We start from the raw sequence: 20,373 nt of genomic DNA, 5'->3' as shown, positions 1-20,373 counted from the left end.
TAACCCCAGGTTCATTTTGCACCAGCATTGTCCTTTAAAGGTCCTGACAAGTTTCTATTCATCTTCTGTCATCTTTGTTTTACTGAGTTAAAATATGAAGGTGGACTGAACCACATGGAATCAACAACTTTCAATTGTGGTTTGACAAACAAAATAAGGAAAGGAAATGATAAAAGGAAAACTGTAAAGAATATCTCATTCACTGTGAGGGTCCCTCATGTTAAAGGCCGTCCCAAACCAGAGAGACATTCAGTTCCATGTATAATGTGAGTTTATGGACATTGTCTTCCTCAAATAAAAGGGGTGTCCCCATAATGTGGAGTGTCTTTCACAGCTGAGGGAGTGAGGGAGGGGTCGGTTTGGGAAAAGACCAAAGTGTTAATTACTTTACCGTAATATAAAGAAGGATATAAAATAAACAGGTAAACTCTTCATGGTTCACCTTAATGAGAAACTGACATATTACACTGACAGACACCTTGCTCACTGGTTGGGTTTGGGAAATGCCTTTCAAGAAGAGACATAGTGGACAAGAAAAGGATGTATAACTGGATTGAGGTTGAGCTTGAAACAATACAACATTTTTGTCCCAAAAAACATTTGCCAAAAGTAAAATTCTCTCTTGATCATTTCAATAAGTTTTCATGGAATTGAGACTCACTTGTCAGAACACTTAGATATACTACTGCATCATGATGAAGGCTTGTCCCCTGCCGACAGGTGTATTGACCAATATCCTCAGCAGTGATGTTGTTAATGACCAAAGAGCAGGAAGTGTCCAGACTCATCCTGGCAGCTCGGGCTGATCTCTTCTTAACTTTTCCTTCCTGAACCTCAGTTAAAGTCTGAGATCGATCTCTGCTGTAAAGCCATGTAATGATGGAGCATGTTGTGTCATAGGGTGATGCACTGGCACAGGGCAGAATAACATCATGTCCAGATCTGTTGTAGAGATAGATAGGTTCTCCACTGCTGCCTGCTGGAAAGGAAAGAATACATGTTCTGTAAGAAATGACACATAAAATCATCTGTATGGAGACTAAACAGTTAACATGAGGATTTTATTTCATTTTATTCTCAAACAAAAACAAAGATTGTTCCGTTATGAACTGTTTTTTATTGTTGCTGTTTTTTCACATTTGCAACCACAGGGAGGGAGTGTGTGACCCTCGGCCATCTAGTGGTTGTGTTTATATGAGAGTAATTTTCATTTCTATCTCAGTAAATCAGTGAGTCAAGGGCTCTTTGGGATACAGCTTACCTCCACTGTGAAAACTGGAACAAAACAAGCAACACACAGTCGATCACAATGAACAAATGTTGTCTGAGACCAAATAAAAACTGCAGATCTGATCTTTTTGTCTTTGTTTACTTTTATATGTACTTGTGTCATCTTATGCACTTTATGTACTAACTGCATCAAGTTACAATGTAAATACAATAATACTTTATCATATGGATGGAATAAAGTGTCGGATCTAAAAAAATGCCTTACCACCCCAGTTTGGTGTCAATTGCCATCAAATATGACGTCTATTTATATTTATTTTAGAATTAGTGTGTTAAAAAATGAAACATATATAATTTAATGATCTGTTATGGCCACATTTTAGACTCAGTGATCAGCTTAAGTTCAATAAACACACAAAAATGTCTGAAGATATAGATATTTAACAATTTATTGTTTTCTAATGCCACATTTATATATTTCTATCTAAATCTATTCTATTTCTATTACCAATGTGCCACAATAGTGTAATGTTATTGAGTTAAAATGTGATTAAATCAGCAGATATTTCTGCCACGCTCTTACCACACCATGAATATTTCTCTAGATCCGCCCCTGGGTGGAGTTTAAAGGAACCAATGAGAACACAGAGAGCAGACGGACTATATGATCATTACTTATCTTTATATCTACTATGTTGAAGTATATATGTATTTAAGGATCTATCTAAAAATAATTGATTCATATTGCTATCCTGTTCTTGTCTCACAACCGTTGGTTCATTTTTACAGGCCAGAAAGTTGATCAAAGCTCATTAAAATGGCTTTTAAGTAAGACAATAGTGACTACTTCCTCATTATTTTTCACTCGAGCCGTTAACAAATGTTAATGGAAATTCTCAAACTCTAGTGTTTCTATTAATAATATTGTTATTACCATTTTAATAAGAAAACAGAGCTTTACCTTCAAAGTGAAGCACAAAAATAAGGATTAATTCCAGTAGAGACATTTTGTGTCTATTCTCTGTCAGCAGGCGGACGCTGTGTGAGGCTTTTCTTCTCTACTATAGATCTGTTAATGGCGGCAATGAAACAAAGTTCCTGTTTGTGGATGACTTAGTGTGTGAAAATAACTTTTAAAAGCAACACCCATCACCCAGCCTGTAATAAGTAACACAGAATTTGGCTTACATCACTTCCATGTTCTTTTTAAGCAGACTGCACACGACACCCATAAAATAAACTTTGTCTTCACAAACTTGGTACTTCTTGAACAAAATGATTAGAATATAACTTATACAATGTTTATTTCTTTAAGATACATTAAAAGTGACTTCACTGAACAGAGATACAGATCATTCTCTACAGATGCTCCAGGAAGTGATGAGACTTCCCCAATATATACACACAATACATGTTAAGACACAGTAATATATGTATTTTTTCTCTGTGTAGGTTGTAAAATGTTACCAGATGAAAACCTCCAAATGTCAACATGCTGGAAACTCAAAAGGTAATCTTTTATCAGATGGATGATGGTACATTTTGGTCTCATGCTAAGGAATTTGTTTTTTTTTAGCCCCAGACTCAAGTGTGATCAACATACAGAGTAATGGAAATGATGTTCATTCTGTCACTTCAGTGGTCAAAAGAGGAAGTGACGTGTTTGACGATTCATTGTTACAGAGCATATATTGTCACTTGAGATATGTTGTGTTGTAACATAACTCAAATGCTTAGAACTGGAGTACTTTGTTTACCTTTTTTACAAAAGTGTGAGATGAGATTACCCGCAGGGTTTTTATATAAGTTGAAACAGTCTGGGCAGTGTTTATGAACATAAAGCCTAACGTCCTGCAGTCAATCTCGTTATAGACATATCTAAGATGGTTACAGGAAGTTTTTATTACACAGAAATTAAATGCTCTGAAGGATCTAAATTATAAAACCCAAAACCATAAATTATATGCAGTATATGTTTTTGTCATGGGAATCAATTATGTCCTCTGGATACTTTGATGATAGTTTGTTACTAAAATGACCCACAAGATGGTGCTAATGTTCCTAATTCCTCCATGTCTCACTGACAGTGGCAGACTGTAGTTACAATAAGCTGTACCTCTGTGAAAGTATGAATGTGACTTTAAATCTATTTACTTATTTTTTACTATTATTTGACAAGATAAGTAATTTGTAGAACCATTCATCATTTACAATAATGACCTGACCAGGATAACTTTGTTGGGTTTTCACGAGGCTCGTGCTGATGGAGCTATTCACTCTGTCATAGCCTGCCTCCAACATGAATAAGGCCTGTGTGTGGACAGATTGTTGGTGTAAGGGTGAGTACAGTAGGTGACTGGTTGACAGAAGGGGTCTTTGAGCTCTGAGATGGGCAAGATGTTCTCCGAAGCTATTCACCTGTGCCTGTCTCAGACCTGATAGTGACAACTTCTCCACAAAAGGAGGACTTCATTTCAAGCTGATGGTGATTTAAATCATTGTCGGAGCCATCAGGGGCTTGGGGCCAGGTGTCAGAAGGATGGGTAAGGAATTGAGGCCCTTGACTCTACAGGTTTTGCCACTGGGTCTCTAAAAGGGTTTTGCCCCTGGTAAGGTCATCAGATGGGTCACTGACTGTATTAACATACCTCCAGTCAGCTGTTAATACATTCTTATAGCTCAGAGACTCTGGTACCTTAAAATGGCATCAATCTGCCCGCAACCAAGCCAGTGGGGTAGAATCTGACCAAAGGACGGTATGTCTGATAGGAAGGGTCAGTTCAGTTGAACCATGACCCAATTATAAAAGAAAACTGTGTATATGAAATTACATATGATTAAAGAATAAGGAACACTATGATCATATGTTTTGTAACAGCAACCATTTGAAAAAGTACCTAGTACAGAAAGTATTATTTAAATATCATTAAGATGATATAAATGGTCCCTACCACTATTTACCAACTGAATGAATTACACAACAATCTTTTGATCAATACTAAAATATAACTGTGAGTAATTACTAAATATAAACTTATTGCAGATACCTAATCATACATGGACACTAGATGGCAGTATTACGATATGAAACTAAAACATGTTTGACTCCTTGCATTAATATATTTATTATTTTATGTCATACAGAGATCACAGTTGGATTGAACATCAATATAACAACTGCTGATCAATGTTAGCTGGATTACCAACTGATTACATGTTTCATGCACAATGATGCAGAGTTGGTTAAAAGGAAGAGTATGAAGTGGTTTCCAGGATGGTGTTTCTGAAGAGTCCATCTTTACTCTCAGATCAGGTCAGAAAGAAAGGGAGGGGGGAGTCTGTGTGTTTGTGTGTATGTGTACAGATCTGGTTGTCAGGAACAGAAGAGGAGCTCACACTTTAGTGATAATCACAGTTGTTTTGACATGACCTCCTTGGGGGAAGCCAAAACAATATCAGTCATAGATGAGGTCTTATTTCTCTCCTGTAGAAAGAACTAGAACACCTGGTAATCCAGGCCTGTCTTTAAAGCTGATCTTTCCTCAGAATGGGTGATTTCTCCATTCTGTTTAATATCAGTGTGATAGTGTTTGAGGGAAAGGAGCAAGTTAAGTTATAGTGTATATGCCTGGCTTCAATTATTTGCATCCTGCAGTGCCGTTACACCTTGGCCTCCTTTATGTGAATGACCCAAGTATTGATTGTTTTTCATCAGTTATATGAATTGAAGATTTAGAGGATAAGTTGAAACACTGTGACGAGTGCAGGCTTGAATCTCAAAGAAGAGGCAGGAAGAAAGAGTCAAGTAAATAACTTCTATTTATTTAAAACCTACAAGCTCAACACACAATAGAAAAAAAAATACATTTGAATCTTTTTACTGGATATCACAGCAGTGCTAATGCAATATAACACAAATATACAACAAAATAAAATGCTTCAAATGGCAAAACAACATAAAAACAATAAGATGGGCTCACAGTCCAAACATACAATGTTAAATCCTAATAACCACTGGATCATACAATATATTAACAAAAGGAATGTAAATTAAAATGTATATTACAACAAGAATTTATTCCACTATTCACAAAGAATATTTTTAGTTAAAAAAATGAAAATTGTCTCGACTAAAATATCTGAATAAACAGAAACACAATGAGAGCTGCAATACTCGACAGTTTTGTGTTTTGGTCAAACAATTGTGTTTGCTGACCAACAAAGATGCAATCTATTTCAACAAGAACTCTGACTTTCACTTGTGACAATCACGCTGCCAACTCTGACTAATGAAATATTAAATTCAACTGAGTAATAGTTTTAGTACCAGTTTAACAGAACAACAGTCTTAATGCTGAGCAAAGCAACAACAAACTAGAAACAACTACACAACATTTGATAAGAACACTGAGGCACAAATCCAACTGTCCCCTTCCTCAGACAGAAAACACTCTTGCAGCAGGTTTTATGAATATGACATTATGGGAAGTCTCATATCCTCTGATTTATTTTGGTTGGCTGAGATAGCTGTAGAGGCCGCTGGGATCATTGTCTGCTTCTGTCTTCAATGAAGTCTTGACTGTAGAATAAGTCACCTCCTCCTCCTCCTCTTTGACCTGTGTGACACAATCCAGAGGTTTACAGTGACATTGTGATGAGCTGTGATTGGTTTTCATTCACATCGGGACCGGATATAATTACAGTCATATTTAGGAAGCTGGCTGTGCACGGGGGAATTATCATGTTGAAACAGATGCCACAAAATTGGAAATACATCTTAAAATATGATCCTAGTCGTTAGCATTAAGATTTAAAATGAACATAACACATGCTGTGTAATTGATCATCAGCATATTAATAAAATATTGCAAAACAATTTCACTGCAAAGCTACAGAAGCGTATTACTGCCATGCCAGAAAAAGTAAAACAGATCAGTATCACATTAAAACATGAAAAGTTTATTGTTATAACAAGATATTTTCATGTTATTGTGGAGTGCAATAAGTGAGGAGACAAGAGACGGAGATGCGTCGAGTCAGCTTTACTCTCCACTTTAATATAATAACACACTGTACAGCGAGTGAGGTCAGAGAACGGCTACACTACGTTAACCCGGAACCGGCATCCCCTCACACCTCTCTCTTAAAGGTACAGTCCCCTGGTGAATGTCTCTTTCAGTCTTACTTATGGGTCACCACACAGGCCCCCCCAGAATTCACCCATAATAACAGGGCCAGACCGAACAGGTACCCCATATAGAACATAGGACACTATTCACTAGTGCAAAACAGAACAGTCCCTCTCATAACAGTCCCTAGAAAAGTTAACGTTTAGGGGGGCGGACCAGGCGGCCATAACGGCTGCGCTTAACAGGAGAGGGGCAATGGGCAAGGGGCAGGGCAGGGGCAGGGGTCGAGGCTGGCGCAGGGGGGCGCCCTCGCCGTGGGGGCTGGGCCAGCTGAAGCGGTTCGCCAATATCCACATGAGCAGGCTTGAGACGGTCTATAGCCACCCGCTCAGGCCTGCCCCCCATATCCACAACGAAGTTCTTAGACCCTCCCACCAGGACACGGAAGGGCCCATCGTAGGGGGCCGCAGCGGGTGTACGATGGCCATCGTGGCGGATGAAGACATACTTGGCTGACGGTAAATCCTTGGGAACGTAGGACTGGGGGAGGCCATGGTGAGACATCGGAATAGGAACAAAGCGTCAGCAATGTCCTGGGAGGCAACCGACCACGGGGCTGTGGCATCAGGAAGAAACTCCCCTGGGACACGCAGAGGCTGGCCGTACACCAGCTCGGCCGATGAGGCTTGAAGATCTTCCTTGGGGGCGGAGCGAAGGCCAAGCATAACCCATGGGAGGCAGTCAGCCCAGTCGCTGCCCGTAAGGCTGGCCCTGAGTGCGGCCTTCATGTCCCGATGAAACCGCTCGCAAAGTCCGTTGCTCTGTGGGTTGTAGGCTGTGGTACGGTGGACCTTCACCCCCAGGACCTCGGCGACCGCAGTCCAAAGCTCCGATGTGAACTGCGGACCTCGGTCCGAGGAGAGGTCAGACGGTGTGCCGAAACGGGCCACCCAAGCCATAATGAACGCCCGAGCCACTTCAGCTGACGTAGTGGAGGGAAGGGGAACCACTTCTGGCCATCTGGTGGTCCTGTCCACCATGGTGAGGAGGTAGGTGTAACCACGGGAGGGGGGAAGTGGGCCCACCAGATCCACATTCACATGATCAAAACGTCTCTCCGGCACTTTGAAGGGTGCCAAAGGGGCCTTGGTATGACGAGTCACCTTTGCGCGCTGGCACGCCACACAGGCAGCAGCCCAGGCCCTGACGTCCCTCCGCAGGCCCGGCCAGACAAACTTGGCCCCCACCAGCTTGGTAGAGGCCTTCACCCCTGGGTGGGAGAGACCGTGGATGGCGTCAAAAACCTTACGCCTCCAGCCAGCAGGTACCATGGGGCGCGGTTGGCCAGTGGAGACGTCGCAGAGGAGTGTAGCGTTGGCCGCGTCAAACACCACATCTTCCATGAGCAGTGCCGTGGGGGCCGTCCTGTAGGCTTGCACCTCGGTGTCCGCAGTCTGATCACCAGCCATGGCTGCGTAGTCGAGGCCCAAGTGGACGGAGCCAGTGACCGCCCGGGAGAGGCAGTCGGCGACGAAATTGTCTTTGCCGGCTACATGCTGAATGTCAGTGGTGTACTGACGTCATTGTTCATTCTGTCACTTCAGGGGTCAAAAGAGGAAGGAACAACAACATTTTGACAGATCTGTTTCTGCTGCAGTGCTCCCCCACGTGGTTCTTTATTTTCCTTCATGTACACACTGTGTGTCACTTTTAAATAAATATACAATATGTTAATGACTATTCATTGTAACAGAACATATATTATCACTTGAGATATGTTGTGTTGTAACACAACACCAATGTATACAACTGGAGTACTTTATTTACCTTTATTACAAAACAGTAAAATCTTTACACACAGGCTTTTTATATAAGTTGAAACAGTAGAAAGTCTGGGCAGTGTTTATGAACATAAAGCCTAACTTTAACAAAAGATATGAGTTTTGATGGTTTAAGGATATGAAACTCTTCTGCAGCCAATCTAGTTATAGTCAGATTTCAGATGGTTACAGACAGTTTTTATTACACATAAATTAAATGCACTCAAGGATCTACAAAGATAAATTATATACAGTATATGTTGTTTCTGTCATGGGAATAAAATATGTGTTTTTTTTGTTGCTAGAAAACCCACAAGATGGTGCTACTGTTCTTTAATGCCTCCATGTCTCACTGACAGTGGCAGACTGTAGTTATAATAAGCTGTACCTCAGGTTATCAGAACACCACTAACAACATAAGGTCTTTGCTGGATAGAAGGAATGTCAGTGAGTTACTTTGCTAATGCGCTGGCTAATGTATTCATAACTTAATGTGGACACAAACTCAATACTGTCAAATAAAACATAGTTAGACACACTCAGGTTGAATATGATGGTTAATACTGTCAGGCTGACATCAGACTGTCAACACATTTATTTGCTCAAGTTGCCAATTTATTGCTTTTTTTGCAAAAAGAAAAGCTGAAATAACTCTGACATATTATCACGTATACAACAGATGTTATACAACAGCTGTATTTACAACATCCAGCAAAGCAGCAGCAAGTTGTGTTCTTATCCACCTGTTTAATGTAAGCCCACCATTCACTCTTGTTTTAGGTCTGTGTTGATCTCCACTAACTCCTTAAAAACATTTCTGGCTCTTTAGCTGCTAAATGTTCCTTTATGTTCAACAGCTCGTCCCTAACTGTGTCTGTTGGTTGTTTGGTGCTGAGCAGGTAGTTTACAGTAGAGCTTCCTGCTACTGCTGGAAACAGGGCTGGTGCATACTTTTAAAAACAAGGAGGATTTCAAAACGCTTTCAGACTTTCAGAGCCTTTGATTTGTGCATTCTGGTGACTTAAAGCACTTAAAATGACAAAATAATAAGTACACTGCAACATATTTTGCAGTTAATCCTCAGGGAAGACTTAATAATAACCTGAATAATAATTTGGCCCTCTGACGTGAACTTGTTTGAATCTCTGGCATAAACTCATGTTCTTCAGTTTTCACTCAGTCATTCATTCTCTTGTCTCAGGGTTGGAAAAGTATGATTTACTCAAGCGTTAATTGAAAGGCCAAAGAGCACATCATCAACTAACATTAGTTTGTGAGGTTACAGATTACATTAAAAAAGCATTGATGGTTGGGAGGATAACTTTTGCCTGTATTGTTGTCCATGTGGAAAAATGACTGTGATGATATTTGACTTTCTGGTGAGCTGACGTTGGTGTGGAAGTTGTTGATCAGTGCAGTCTAGTAGTAGCAGGACGTGCTTCTACATTTTCATAATTGACTTTGTCGCCATCCTGATGCACCTGTGAAATACAACACAACCAATGAGATTCTGAATTGTTTGAAGGGAACAAACTGTTGATGTTTCTACCAGAGAGACTGCAGCCTCTGTGGGCACAGAAGGAACAACAGTCTCAAATGAAAAAGTTACATCTTTTATTTTCCAAATCGTATTCATTATTTTTTAACTTACATTGTCGTCATCAAGTGGTTTTGTGTTCACTGAAAAACAACAATAAAAAGTACCATTAAAATTCTAAACATATGATTTATATGAACCAGTTGTACCAAATGATGGTCTGAGTTTCCTCACCTCTGTGTCTGATGACAAGAACAGTGATTACAATCATTAGGATCAGTGCTGTTATTCTTAGAGCCAACATGATAGGGCTCAGAGGCCAATCTGTAGAATCTGTTGAACATGATTTAGAAAGAAATACGTCACTGTAATCACAGTATATAAGTTCAATAGTTAATGGCCTACAAGAAAATATAACCAGAATGTTAAAAATTGTTCTACTGTGAAAATACTTTATCTCCAACATGTGAAACTTTGAGAAACCAACAGGCAAAGCTCTGTATCTGTTGAGCTGCATATTATCTTACCTGAATGAGGTTTTTCTGGCTGATCGTCTCCTGTCCCTCCTATGAAGACAGGTGTGTAGTCAGCCTCTATCTTTACATTGTTCTCATCAACAAACTGGCAGGTGTATGTCCTGTTGTGGCCACTCTGACGCTTCACTTTCAGAACAGAGACACAGTTCATCTGTCCGATGAACTTGTACCCGACACCTTCATCAAGCAGCACAGTTCCTGTCTCATCCACCCAGCGGACGCTGTTCTGTTTACAAGGACCGAGTTCAATGTATCTCGACAGAGAGCAATCTAATGTGACTTCACCGTCCCTCTTTGGATCAGCGTCTGGAGGAGATGGAGAGACTGAGAGAAAACAAGTGATAACTGTTAACTCAGTGTAAAAAATGTTTGAGCGACTTTACTTAAAGGACAATGCTGGTGCAAAATGAACCTGGGGTTAATAACACATGTGTACCGAGTTGGTCCGTTCTCTGGGATATGTTTTCATGCTAATCGACCGTGACCGGTTTTAGCACAAACCGCTAATTAGCTTATAAAGCTAGTCAACGGGGCACAGAGTAACGAGAAAAGAAATCACTTTTTATTCCACTAACAAGACTCAAAATAGCACCACACTTACACGGTAGCATAATGAGGGTCCCTACCTATAAACCGAAGCATTGAGAACTTTGTAAGTGTACAGACAGTTTATTAAAAAGATAGTTTAGAACAACAGTAGCGTTCGCGTATACAGGCGGGCTAAAACCGGTCACGGTCGATTAGCATGAAAACATATCCCAGAGAACGGACCAACTCGGTACACATGTGTTATTAACCCCAGGTTCATTTTGCACCAGCATTGTCCTTTAAAGGTCCTGACAAGTTTCTATTCATCTTCTGTCATCTTTGTTTTACTGAGTTAAAATATGAAGGTGGACTGAACCACATGGAATCAACAACTTTCAATTGTGGTTTGACAAACAAAATAAGGAAAGGAAATGATAAAAGGAAAACTGTAAAGAATATCTCATTCACTGTGAGGGTCCCTCATGTTAAGGGCCGTCCCAAACCAGAGAGACATTCAGTTCCATGTATAATGTGAGTTTATGGACATTGTCTTCCTCAAATAAAAGGGGTGTCCCCATAATGTGGAGTGTCTTTCACAGCTGAGGGAGTGAGGGAGGGGTCAGTTTGGGAAAAGGCCACAGTGTTAATTACTTCACCGTAATATAAAGAAGGATATAAAATAAACAGGTAAACTCTTCATGGTTCACCTTAATGAGAAACTGACATATTACACTGACAGACACCTTGCTCACTGGTTGGGTTTGGGAAATGCCTTTCAAGAAGAGACATAGTGGACAAGAAAAGGATGTATAACTGGATTGAGGTTGAGCTTGAAACAATACAACATTTTTGTCCCAAAAAACATTTGCCAAAAGTAAAATTCTCTCTTGATCATTTCAATAAGTTTTCATGGAATTGAGACTCACTTGTCAGAACACTTAGATATACTACTGCATCATGATGAAGGCTTGTCCCCTGCCGACAGGCGTATTGACCAGCATCCTCAGCAGTGATGTTGTTAATGACCAAAGAGCAGGAAGTGACCAGACTCATCCTGGCAGCTCGGGCTGATCTCTTCTCAACTTTTCCTTCCCAAACCTCAATGAAACTCTGAGATTGATCTCTGTTGTAAAACCATGTAACGATGGAGCATGTTGTGTCATAGGGTGATGCACTGGTACAGGGCAGAATGACATCATGTCCAGATCTGTTGTAGAGATAGATAGGTTCTCCACTGATGCCTGCTGGGAAGGAAAGAATACATGTTCTGTAAGAAATAACACATAAAACCATCTGTATGGAGACTAAACAGTTGATATGAGGATTTTATTTCATTTTATTCTCAAACAAAAACAAAGATTGTTCCGTTATGAACTGTTTTTTTCATTGTTGCTGGTTTTTTTAACATATGCAACCACAGGGAGGGAGTGTGTGACCCTCGGCCATCTAGTGGTTGTGTTTATATGAGAGTAATTCTCATTTCTATCTCAGTAAATCAGTGAATCAAGGGCTCTTTGGGATACAGCTTACCTCCACTGTGAAAACTGGAACAAAACAAGCAACACACAGTCGATCACAATGAACAAATGTTGTCTGAGACCAAATAAAAACTGCAGATCTGATCTTATTGTCTTTGTTTACTTTTGTATGTACTTGTGTCATCGTATGCACTTTATGTACTAACTGCATCAAGTTACAATGTAAATACAATAATACTTTATCACATGGATGGAATAAAGTGTCGGATCTAAAAAAATGCCTTACCACCCCAGTTTGGTGTCAATTGCTGTCACATTTTAACACATTTTGACGTCTATTTATATTTATTTTAGAATTAGTGTGTTAAAAATCAAACTCATATAATTTAATGATCTCTTATGGTCACATTTTAGACTCAGTGATCAGCTTAAGTTCAATAAACACACAAAAATGTCTGAAGATTTGGATATTTAACAATTTATTGATTTCTAATGCCACATTTATATATTTCAATCTGAATCTATTCTATTTCTATTACCAATGTGCCACAATAGTGTAATGTTATTGAGTTAAAATGTGATTAAATCAGCCGATATTTCTGCCACCCTCTTACCACACCATGAATATTTCTCTAGATCCGCCCCTGGGTGGAGTTTAAAGGAACCAATGAGAACACAGAGAGCAGACGGACTATATGATCATTATTTATCTTTATATCTACTATGTTGAAGTATATATGCATTTAAGGATCTATCTAAAAATAATTGATTCATATTGCTATCCTGTTCTTGTCTCACAGTCGTTGGTTCATTTTTACAGGCCAGAAAGTTGATCAAAGCTCATTAAAATGGCTTTTAAAGTAAGACAATAGTGACTACTTCCTCATTATTTTTCACTCGAGCCATTAACAAATGTTAATGAAAATTCTCAAACTCTAGTGTTTCTATTAATAATATTATTATTACCATTTAAATAAGAAAACAGAGCTTTACCTTCAAAGTGAAGCACAAAAATAGGGATTAATTCCAGTAGAGACATTTTGTGTCTATTCTCTGTCAGCAGACGGACGCTGTGTGAGGCTTTTCTTCTCTACTATAGATCTGTAAATGGCGGCAATGAAACAAAGTTCCTGTTATGGATGACTTAATGTGTGAAAATAACTTTTAACAGCAACACCCACCACCCAGCCCCCACAAGTGCCACAGAGTTAGACTATCATCACTTCTATGTTCCTTTCAAGCAGACTGCACACGACAGCCAGAGAAGAAAGAAGTATCAAGTTTCACAAACTTGATACTTCTTGAACAAAAAGATTAGAATATAACTTTTTATTAAGTTTTAAAATCATTTAAGATACATTAAAAGTGACTTTACTAGACCGATATACAGATCATAATCTACAGGAAGTAATGAGACTTCCTCAAAATATACACACAGTACATATTAAGATACATTAATATCCTTCTTTCTTTTTTTTATCAGATGAAAACCTTGTATGTCCAAATGTCAACATGCTGGAAACTCAAACGGTAATCTTTTATCAGCTGGATGATGGTACATTTTGGTCTCATTTAAAGGAATTTGTGAGAGTTATTTTAGCCCCAGACTCAAGTGTGATCAACATACAGAGTAATGGAAATGACGTCATTGTTCATTCTGTCACTTCAGGGGTCAAAAGAGGAAGGAACAACAACATTTTGACAGATCTGTTTCTGCTGCAGTGCTCCCCCACGTGGTTCTTTATTTTCCTTCATGTACACACTGTGTGTCACTTTTAACTAAATATACAATATGTTAATGACTATTCATTGTAACAGAACATATATTATCACTTGAGAAATGTTGTGTTGTAACATAACACCAATGTATACAACTGGAGTACTTTATTTACCTTTATTACAAAACAGTAAAATATTTACACACAGGCTTTTTATATAAGTTGAAACAGTAGAAAGTCTGGGCGGTGTTTATGAACATAAAGCCTAACTTTAACAAAAGATATGAGTTTTGATGGTTTAAGGATATGAAACTCTTCTGCAGCCAATCTAGTTATAGTCAGATTTCAGATGGTTGTTTCAGACTGTAGTTATAATAAGCTGTACCTCGGGTTATCAGAACACCACTAACAACATAAGGTCTTTGCTGCATAGAAGATGGTTAATACTGTAAGGCTGAAATCAACACACAAGACTATCAACACATTTATATGAGAAAAATTAAACCAGTGATGAAAGAAAATGTTTAAACGAAAGAAAGAAATAAAATCATTTAAAATCATTTGAATCCCAAGTTACCAATTTATTGCTTCTTTGCAAAAGAAAGGTTTTTTGCCTGTATTGTCCATGTGGAAAAATGACTGTGATGATATTTGACTTTCTGGTGAGCTGACGTTGGTGTGGAAGTTGTTGATCAGTGCAGTCTAGTAGTAGCAGGACGTGCTTCTACATTTTCATAATTGACTTTGTCGCCATCCTGATGCACCTGTGAAATACAACACAACCAATGAGATTCTGAATTGTTTGAAGGGAACAAACTGTTGATGTTTCTACCAGAGAGACTGCAGCCTCTGTGGGCACAGAAGGAACAACAGTCTCAAATGAAGAAGTTACATCTTTTATTTTCCAAATCTTATTCATTATTTTTTAACTCACATTGTCGTCATCAAGTGGTTTTGTGTTCACTGAAAAACAACAATAAAAAGTACCATTAAAATTCTAAACATATGATTTATATGAACCAGTTGTACCAAATGATGGTCTGAGTTTCCTCACCTCTGTGTCTGATGACAAGAACAGTGATTACAATCATTAGGATCAGTCCTGTTATTCTTAGAGCCAACATGACAGGGTTCAGAGGCCAATCTGTAGAATCTGTTGAACATGGTTTAGAAAGAAATACGTCACTGTAGTCACAGTAAATAAGTTCAATAGTTAATGGCCTACAAGAAAATATAACCAGAATGTTACAAATTGTTCTACTGTGAAAATAGTTTATCTCCAACATGTGAAAGTTTGAGAAACCAACAGGCAAAGCTCTGTATCTGGTGAGCTGCATATTATCTTACCTGAATGAGGTTTTTCTGGCTGATCGTCTCCTGTCCCTCCTATGAAGACAGGTGTGTAGTCAGCCTCTATCTTTACATTGTTCTCATCAACAAACTGGCAGGTGTATCTCCTGTTGTGGCCACTCTGACGCTTCACTTTCAGACCAGAGACACAGCTCATCTGTCTGAGAAACTCGTACCCGACACCTTCATCAAGCAGCACAGTTCCTGTCTCATTCACCCAGCGGACACTGTTTAGTTCACAACGATCGAGTCCATTGTGTCTCGACAGAGAGCACACTAATGTGACTTCACCGTCCCTCTTTGGATCAGCGTCTGGAGGAGATGGAGAGACTGAGAGAAAACAAGTGATAACTGTTAACTCAGTGTAAAAAATGTTTGAGCAACTTTACTTAAAGGACAATGCTGGTGCAAAATGAACCTGGGGTTAATAACACATGTGTACCGAGTTGGTCCGTTCTCTGGGATATGTTTTCATGCTAATCGACCGTGACCGGTTTTAGCACAAACCGCTAATTAGCTTATAACGCTAGTCAACGGGGCACCGAGTAACGTGAAAAGAAATCACTTTTTATTCCACTAACAAGACTCAAAATAGCACCACACTTACACGGTAGCATAATGAGGGTCCCTACCTATAAACCGAAGCATTGAGAACTTTGTAAGTGTACAGACAGTTTATTAAAAAGATAGTTTAGAACAACAGTAGCGTTCGCGTATACAGGCGGGCGCTATCTTGGGAAAACAGTCAGGGGTTCGGTCATTCATGCAGATCAATGATCAAGATTTATAGCTGGCGATGTGAACTAAAACAAACGTAATTTGCTCAATATATCAGAAATAATCCCATCGATGTAAAACACAACTTGTCTAGTGTACTTACTCAGTGGATAACTGTCCATCTGGTCCCTCCGCTATGAGTCGCTGCCTCCAATTTATTTTCGGGACGTGGAAAAAAGTTTCGAGTACAGCTCTGTTCATCAGCGTTTCACGTGAGATTCACTTCACGTCTCCGTGGAAACGTTGTTGCTGGAAGAAAGCACTGAGCACATAAGAGAAGCACTGAACGCAACAGAGACTAGTGCTTCCACAGGATACACACTAAAGAAATGGCGGATTATTCAACTGAATTTGAAGACATCGACAACGAACCCTTTCAGTTTGATGGACGTCCTTATCTTTTGGAGCCGGAATATACAGACGAAGAGCTGCGGGAGCTCCGTGAAAGGGCTACGAGAGAGAGAGAGCTACCGGTAGTCAATGCCGCAACACAGCCTCGTACTTCGGGAAACTGGTGGTGTACCTGCGGACATGGTGAAGTTATGGCCACCGAAGAGGAGTGCCTGTGTTGCACGGAGTGGGACCTGTTGCGTCGCGACACCCAAGAGACGCAGTGTTTTGTACAGTCAGTACAGATTTCCCCTCTCTGATAAACAGAGCTGTACTCGCAGCGACTCATAGCGGAGGGACCAGATGGACAGTTATCCACTGAGTAAGTACACTAGACAAGTTGTGTTTTACATCGGTGCGATTATTTCTGATATATTGAGCAAATTACGTTTGTTTTAGTTCACATCGCCAGCTGTAAATCTTGATCATTGATCTGCATGAATGACCGAACCCCTGACTGTTTTCCCAAGATAGCGCCCGCCTGTATACGCGAACGCTACTGTTGTTCTAAACTATCTTTTTAATAAACTGTCTGTACACTTACAAAGTTCTCAATGCTTCGGTTTATAGGTAGGGACCCTCATTATGCTACCGTGTAAGTGTGATGCTAGTTTGAGTCTTGTTAGTGGAATAAAAAGTGATTTCTTTTCACGTTACCGGTGCCCCGTTGACTAGCTTTATAAGCTAATTAGCAGTTTGTGCTAAAACCGGTCACGGTCGATTAGCATGAAAACATATCCCAGAGAACGGACCAACTCGGTACACATGTGTTATTAACCCCAGGTTCATTTTGCACCAGCATTGTCCTTTAAAGGTCCTGACAAGTTTCTATTCATCTTCTGTCATCTTTGTTTTACTGAGTTAAAATATGAAGGTGGACTGAACCACATGGAATCAACAACTTTCAATTGTGGTTTGACAAACAAAATAAGGAAAGGAAATGATAAAAGGAAAACTGTAAAGAATATCTCATTCACTGTGAGGGTCCCTCATGTTAAGGGCCGTCCCAAACCAGAGAGACATTCAGTTCCATGTATAATGTGAGTTTATGGACATTGTCTTCCTCAAATAAAAGGGGTGTCCCCATAATGTGGAGTGTCTTTCACAGCTGAGGGAGTGAGGGAGGGGTCGGTTTGGGAAAAGACCAAAGTGTTAATTAACCTTTTTAAATAAGAATAAGGATGTAAATAAACACTGCCCACATTGCAACATTTTCCTCATGTGCCAAAAGTAGAATATCTTTCAATGAGTTTTCATGGAATTGAGACTCACTTGTCAGAACATTTAGATATACCATTGCATCATGATGAAGGCTTGTCCCCTGTCGACAGATGTAGACACCAGCATCCTCAGCAGTGATGTTGTTAATGACCAAAGAGTAGGAAGTGTCCAGACTCATCCTGGCAGCTCGGGCTGAGCTCTTCTCAACTTTTCCTTCCTGAACCTCAATGAAAATCTGAGATGGATCTCTGTTGTAAAGCCATGTAACGATGGAGCATGTTGTGTCAGAGGGTGATGCACTGGTACAGGGCAGAATGACATCATGTCCAGATCTGTTGTAGAGATAGATAGGTTCTCCACTGATGCCTGCTGGGAAGAAAAGAATACATGTTCTGTAAGAAATGACACATAAAACCATCTGTATGGAGACTAAACAGTTAACATGAGGATTTTATTTCATCTTATTCTCAAACACAAACAAAGATTGTTCCTTTATGAACTGTTTTTGATTGTTGCTGTTTTTTACATATGCAACCACAGGGAGGGAGTGTGTGACCCTCGGCCATCTAGTGGTTGTGTTTATATGAGAGTAATTCTCATTTCTATCTCAGTAAATCAGTGAGTCAAGGGCTCTTTGGGATACAGCTTACCTCCACTGTGAAAACTGGAAAAAAACAAGCAACACACAGTCGATCACAATGAACAAATGTTGTCTGAGACCAAATAAAAACTGCAGATCTGATCTTATTGTCTTTGTTTACTTTTGTATGTACTTGTGTCATCTTATGCACTTTATGTATAACTGCATCAAGTTAGAATGTAAATACAATAATACTTTATCATATGGATGGAATAAAGTGTCGGATCTAAAAAATGCCTTACCACCCCAGTTTGGTGTCAATTGCCATCACATTTTAACACATTTTGACGTCTATTTATATTTATTTTAGAATTAGTGTGTTAAAAATCAAACTCATATAATTTAATGATCTGTTATGGTCACATTTTAGACTCAGTGATCAGCTTAAGTTCAATAAACACACACAAATGTCTGAAGATATAGATATTTAACAATTTATTGATTTCTAATGCCACATTTATATATTTCTATCTGAATCTATTCTATTTCTATTACCAATGTGCCAAAATAGTGTAATGTTATTGAGTTAAAATGTGATTAAATCGGCAGATATTTCTGCCACCCTCTTACCACACCATGAATATTTCTCTAGATCCGCCCCTGGGTGGAGTTTAAAGGAACCAATGAGAACACAGAGAGCAGACGGACTATATGATCATTACTTATCTTTATATCTACTATGTTGAAGTATACATGCATTTAAGGATCTATCTAAAAATAATTGATTCATATTGCTATCCTGTTCTTGTCTCACAACCGTTGGTTCATTTTTACAGGCCAGAAAGTTGATCAAAGCTCATTAAAATGGCTTTTAAAGTAAGACTATAGTGACTACTTCCTCATTATTTTTCACTCGAGCCATTAACAAATGTTAATGGAAATTCTCAAACTCTAGTGTTTCTATTACTAATATTGTTATTACCATTTTAATAAGAAAACAGAGCTTTACCTTCGAAGTGAAGCACAAAAATAAGGATTAATTCCAGTAGAGACATTTTGTGTCTATTCTCTGTCAGCAGGCGGACGCTGTGTGAGGCTTTTCTTCTCTACTATAGATCTGTAAATGGCGACGATTAAACAAAGTTCCTGTTGTGGATGACTTAATGTGTGAAAATAACTTTTAACAGCAACACCTAACACCCAGCCCCCCACAAGTGTCACAGAGTTAGACTATCATCACTTCTATGTTCCTTTCAAGCAGACTGCACACGACAGCCACAAAAGAAAGAAACTTGTGTTTCACAAACTTGATACTTCTTGAACAAAAAGATTAGAATATAACTTTTTATTAAGTTTTTAAATCATTTAAGATACATTAAAAGTGACTTTACTAGACAGATATACAGATCATAATCTACAGGAAGTAATGAGACTTCCTCAAAATATACACACAGTACATGTTAAGATACATTAATATCCTTCTTTCCTTTTTTTTATCAGATGAAAACCTTGTATGTCCAAATGTCAACATGCTGGAAACTCAAATGGTAATCTTTTATCAGCTGGATGATGGTACATTTTGGTCTCATTTAAAGGAATTTGTGAGAGTTATTTTAGCCCCAGACTCAAGTGTGATCAACATACAGAGTAATGGAAATGACGTCATTGTTCATTCTGTCACTTCAGGGGTCAAAAGAGGAAGGAACAACAACATTTTGACAGATCTGTTTCTGCTGCAGTGCTCCCCCACGTGGTTCTTTATTTTCCTTCATGTACACACTGTGTGTCACTTTTAACTAAATATACAATATGTTAATGACTATTCATTGTAACAGAACATATATTATCACTTGAGAAATGTTGTGTTGTAACATAACACCAATGTATACAACTGGAGTACTTTATTTACCTTTATTACAAAACAGTAAAATATTTACACACAGGCTTTTTATATAAGTTGAAACAGTAGAAAGTCTGGGCGGTGTTTATGAACATAAAGCCTAACTTTAACAAAAGATATGAGTTTTGATGGTTTAAGGATATGAAACTCTTCTGCAGCCAATCTAGTTATAGTCAGAT

General features: G+C 39.0%; 1 protein-coding gene across 1 annotated transcript in view; it reads right to left on the bottom strand.

The window, feature by feature from the left end:
• Positions 1–20,373, bottom strand: part of LOC127368569 (uncharacterized) — a 140,204-nt gene that overhangs the window by 115,784 nt on the left and 4,047 nt on the right. The window contains exons 4-6 of the mRNA XM_051409504.1: positions 11,707–12,024; positions 10,244–10,576; positions 834–979 (exon numbers count right to left, since the gene is read on the bottom strand). Of these exons, the coding sequence (XP_051265464.1) occupies positions 834–979; positions 10,244–10,576; positions 11,707–12,024 (797 nt within the window). The remainder of the gene's footprint in view (positions 1–833; positions 980–10,243; positions 10,577–11,706; positions 12,025–20,373) is intronic.

This window comes from Dicentrarchus labrax, unplaced genomic scaffold (genome assembly GCF_905237075.1).
Source record: "Dicentrarchus labrax unplaced genomic scaffold, dlabrax2021, whole genome shotgun sequence".
In the NCBI taxonomy this organism is placed as follows: Eukaryota; Metazoa; Chordata; class Actinopteri; family Moronidae; genus Dicentrarchus; species Dicentrarchus labrax.
Note: the sequence above shows the minus strand (reverse complement) of the source record. Positions and strands in the feature narration are given on the sequence as shown.